At 39.4% G+C, this 5303-nt stretch overlaps 1 protein-coding gene across 1 annotated transcript; it reads right to left on the bottom strand.

Moving 5' to 3' along the window:
• Positions 1–101: 101 nt before the first annotated feature.
• Positions 102–5252, bottom strand: LOC145491560 (solute carrier family 49 member 4 homolog). Its single transcript, XM_081470800.1, has 3 exons — positions 3844–5252; positions 2347–3073; positions 102–1799 (listed from the first exon to the last, which is right to left on the bottom strand). Exons 1-3 carry the CDS (start codon positions 4148–4150, stop codon positions 1241–1243), a joined length of 1593 nt encoding a protein of 530 aa, XP_081326926.1. The 5' UTR covers positions 4151–5252; the 3' UTR covers positions 102–1240.
• Between the last annotated feature and the right edge of the window lie 51 nt (positions 5253–5303).

The raw sequence follows: 5303 nt of genomic DNA, 5'->3' as shown, positions 1-5303 counted from the left end.
TTGATTTGCTTTTGCCCTTATGGAAAGTTGTTCCATAATAACAAGCCCTCTAACTCCTGCTTAACACCACTTGATGATCTACTCAGTAACTGCTCACTGTCAAATTTTCAGACTATTTAATAATATCATTCTAAAGTAAATTTAAAAACTTATCACCACCAAAAGTCCCGTAAAATAATATATTAATTGTTATAAATAACCATGAAAATCTTTTACCTGTATATATTATTGATGAGCAATACAAAACTATATCGTGAACATTCAGTAAGACTACATGATAAACTCACAATCAATAATATCTTAAAAACAAAAGGCTCTGTTAAATAGTGAAATATTCTTGCAACTTGTGATGTTTTAAGTATGTTGGAAGACAAGTTTCATAAAAGATTTCTCAGAGTAGGAAATGAATTAAGTTAAGTTGCAACAAAATATGTAATACTAGAATAAAATTTCGTAGAATTTGGAGTTAAACATCAAAATGTTTGGCTGTGTGCTAATATTCCCAATTGTTCTCCATCCTCACTAACTCATTTGCTTGTACGATTTGTCATATCATATCAAAGAAATTTCCTACAAAATCTACTGATACTCCTTAGTTCAAGCCATTTACGAACGAAAGGCATGCATCAAATCATGACTGGGTTTCTGTATCTATATACGATGCTCTGAAACTTGACAGTACCTCATGAAATCTCTAACCTGTAACCCTTTACAAAGTAGAGATTTTTAATAAAAACATGCCTGTATCTTTCTGATATGGGCTGAAGTATGAACCAAATTATTTTGATGGATAAATTGGGATTATCATTTCCTCTGAGACATTAATATCTTTCCTTATTTCAACCACATTTGCTCAAACTAAAGAATTTAGTTTACAAGTATTTATTATGTTACTCTTCAAACCCAACCCAAAGTGGTAAACAAAAAGATTAAATCATGTGAGTCAACAGACTTGCCTGATTACTGGTCGTTACTCGATTATCTCAGTTACGTGTTTGGTCAAATTTTCATAATTTTAAGGTTTTCCTTGTTTAACAGGCATGTTGTTATTCTCACTGAATGGCATGTTCTAAGCTCATTTTACCACAAGCAGAAGACAGTTAAAAAGAGCTGCAGAGAACTCTTGTTCAAGTCTTCAATTTCCATGCTTGTCAACTCTTATCCCTGTTTGATCTTGCCCCAACAAATTTGTCATAAGTTACACCCACAACCATCAGAATCAGCCTACACTAAAGTAATCTTATGCAACTGAAGGATAACTACTTGTGCCATAAGAATGTGTCTGTGCTGAAGAACCTGGTAGGAAACCATTAACACTAGATGATACACTTCCACTGCCATAATTGACCTCAGTGCTCAGTTCTTTGTTATGGGGGGCAGGAACATAGCTGTCTTTTGCATCAACATCAGAGCGGTAGCGCCTCTGCTTCCACAGCATCAAGAGAGGAATGCAAAGACCGGTCGTCACAAAAGTGCACCAGTTGATCCATTTTAGACCAAAGTGCGGCAGCATTGGGAAGATGTAGAAAACTATTTGCAAGAAATTATTGGAGAATGTTAGGAATCCTGAGGTGATTCCTTCAGCGACTGGGTATGTAGATTCCACAGCTAATTCAAAGAATAGTGGGATGGTTCCATTCACGAACAACCCTCCCAAGATGCTTGTTATAAAGAGGACAAGTTTTGAGTACGGAATAACACCAGCACATATCAGAGTAAAAATTGAGAGCGATGCTGTGGCACCAGTTAGGAGTGCTATGACAATCAGCTTCATGTAACGAGTGAAGTGGTCAGCAAATCTGAAACAAAAAGCAATGATCTTAAATTAATACTTTTCATTACATATACATTAATGGGAGGTGCGGAGACCCCATAGTTAGTGTGCTCATCTCAGGATTGAGCACTACATGTCCAACCCCTGGCCGGGCACATTGCGTCGTGTTCTTGGGCAAGACACTTTACTCTCACAGTGCCTCTCTCCACCCAGGTGTACCGTTTAAAAAGTGCACCATTTAAAAAGTTTTCAATAAAGAGAGATTTACACTAGTTAGCCTAAAGGAATTTGCTTATAAAAGATGACAGAACAACAAGTGAGTGTCTCAATTAATGAATTGATGTATGTTAACTACACCTGAAGCCCACTTTCCTGATTTAGGAAGATGAAAAAATTGTACAAAAAGGCAGGAGTTTAACATAGCCAATTTATTGTAAATGAACAAAGAAAATCAGATTCAAAGGAGAAATTATTTGAGTCTGAGATAACAGGGAGTTCAAGATAACATGTTCTAGATAGTCAGGTTCAACTGTATGTTTAAGTTAACAGTACAAGTGTAACTTTGTGCTTACATTGACAATGAAATTCCTGAGACTGATCCAGCAACAACGGCACCAAACCCTAACCAACCAGCAGTTTTCTGATCAATATCGAACTGTGAGAGGTTCAGGTCTAGAATTGAACACCAGCCACCATAAACTCCAGTTCCTATTCCATAAATAACCACCAACAGCCAAAACTGTGAATTCTTTAGTAAGCTCTTGGCACCAACTTTGAATTCCAGACGTCCAATGGCAGCAGTGACACTTGGTGGCAGTTTGGGCTTCTCAGGAAAATGAATGATAACACACAACATTGTAAGAGCGGTGATTCCCAGCTCTATGTACATCAGGTACATTATTTTGTGCTTGAAGTAGTCTATCTCTGTCTGGTTAAAATGATTTCTCAGCTCAAGATAAGAAATCTGCCCATTACTGGTAACGTTAAGCTCATTTTGTTTGAAATATTCCTCCACATCAGGAACCAAAAGTGGCCCAATTACAAATGACAAAGCTGTCCCACTGTAACAAGCCAGGGAAGAAATTGCAGTCGCAGTCGTACGCTGCTCAGGAGGGAACCACGCTGCAGAAACCATTGGAGCTGCAGCCATGGCAATTGGACCTCCAATTCCAGTTATAAACTGTCCACAATGGATAAGCGCAGTCTGTAGGTTCACATGCTGATCACTGAGTGGTATACAGCGCAGGCCAGATCCAATAAACTCACAAAAAATGGCAACTAGGACAGCTACTCTTAGGCCTATAAATCAACACAGAAAAAGAGTCAATATGATCGACTTAGATCCATATTCCTGATCACACTTGTTCCAGTTCAGTGAGTCGAAGGAGCCTATCTGAGCTGACACTTAACTCCAACTTCTGTTACTAGGGTCATTGCTACGTCAACTGGATATGATGAAATGTATGAAATTGTGACAGTGTGGTTCCAGAAAATATCCATACCCACCCTAAGGAAGGTTATTGGAAAATTCAAGGTCTCCAGGATCATGTGTACTAAAGGCAACCACCGTCGAGTATCAATCAATACCCTCAAGTATAGACCCAGGAATGACACTCTATCGATATCTCATATGCAGTGATTGAAAATTACACAGTTCTCGACTGACTGTTGACCAAGATGTCTATCAAGTGTTGATTGAATATCAAATAAGGTTTTGATGGAGTGTCGATGGAGTATCAATCAAGTGTCCATCAAGGGTCGACAGAGGGTTGATCAAGGGTATCAATTAAGGGTATTGATCCACATTTGACTGCGGATGTCTTTAGTGTACATGATCCAGTTATTCAAGGAATGTATGAACCAAAGCTGGAATTTCTAGAGGGAACTACGGTAACTTAGAACTACTCCTACTATGCAATTTTACACGCACAGTTTGTTCATTGGATCCATCGAAACCCAACGCTGTCTAATCTTTATCATTTGAAATTAAGCTTACATTGAAACGAATAAGAAGTCTGCTATCAGTAACACAATGAGCTTAATCTAATTGACATAACGTTTAAGCTTACCTTTCATATCCATCAACCAGCACATCGGAACAACGGCAACAACGAATGATATCGGGCCCCAATCAGCCAGCAGTGTAATAGTGGTGTTGTCCCAGCCAAACACAACTTGTGAAGTACCCTGTATAGGTCCCCAAGTATTCCAGATTAAATTGTTGAGCGCCGCAACGATTGAGAAAATAGTGAGAATGTACCATCGGCGTTTGTAGACCTTGCATTTGTTTTGGTGAACGGAACCAAGCGACCGATATCGCCGATCTTCTGAACGAAGCAAGGCCGCTCTCTCTTCAAAGGACTGATTTTTCTTCATGGGGCTCCTTTTTATCAATAAGTTCTCGAAGCACTCAGGAAATGCCAAAACTTCTGCTACTTCAAAGACTTCTTGTCAAAGAGCGAAGCTTCGCCGGTTCAAAAAGATTCAAGGTTTCAGCACACGAAAGACCTACACGGACTGCCAAACCATATCAACCTGTGTTTGGATTTTAGCAGACAGTGCTTGCCTTCCTCTCTTGTAGACAATCAAAGACCTGTTTCGATTCACCACTCAAAAGTCCAAGCAAAAGCCAAGAGGAAAGAAACCTCCGTGAAAAACCTTGAACTTACTAGTAGCCAGAAGACACAAAGACCGGTCGCTCGCGCGGATATTTTTACAACTGGTTTGTCATGTGACTGACCTGTGGCTGTGGGGTGGGAAGATTATTTACCAACGTGCGGCTCCCTCCTGCTATGAAAAGTTGCTCAGCTACTTTTGTTTAGTCAGAATATGATAATTCTAAAGCTCTTTCCCTCCTGGGATTTCTTCGTTTAGCCCAGGTTTAGCCGCGCAAAAGTTCGTTCTTAGTTTACCGGTGGGTGGAGGGGAGGTATTGTTTTCTGCTACGTCGTTGGAAAATTTGTTGAGTTTCGCACCAATCGAGTTTCTGGTGCGAACACTTACGGTGCGAACTTGATTTGGTCCGAAACCTTCCGCTACCTTCTTATGCTTCCCGACGCGTTTTATATAATGGGAACTTCATGAGCAAGAATAACAAATGAGTACACAAGATATCTACTCGTCTACTCTACCCTACTTGTGTGTGTAGCTGATGACTGATACTGAACATCCGAAACATGTTTCCTTGTTTTTGTTTTTTTCTTTTCGTCTTTTGGATTTCTTTAAGTTATTGCACAGATTCTGATGACTTTCTTGTTCTTACGCAACGGCTTTTGAACCGGTAAAACTAATTACAATCGAACCCCACCTATTTATTAAACAGCCACCCCAGTAATCAAAGTCCCAATTATGGCTCTTCTATTGTTGTACCTCTATTAGGCGGCCAGCCCCCTTTATAAAGCGGCCACTATATATCCATTTCCCAGAGGGCGACCGTTTAATAGGGGTTAAACTATAGTAGTACTATAATGCTAGTATGCAAATTTAATTGGGGACATTATTTGTTTCTTTAAATAGTGTCCCAATTAGT

The sequence above is a fragment of the Orbicella franksi genome, chromosome 6 (genome assembly GCF_964199315.1).
Source record: "Orbicella franksi chromosome 6, jaOrbFran1.1, whole genome shotgun sequence".
Lineage (NCBI taxonomy): Eukaryota > Metazoa > Cnidaria > Anthozoa > Scleractinia > Merulinidae > Orbicella > Orbicella franksi.
The sequence above is the reverse complement of the archived record's forward strand: the minus strand, read 5'-3'. Positions and strand labels throughout refer to the sequence as shown.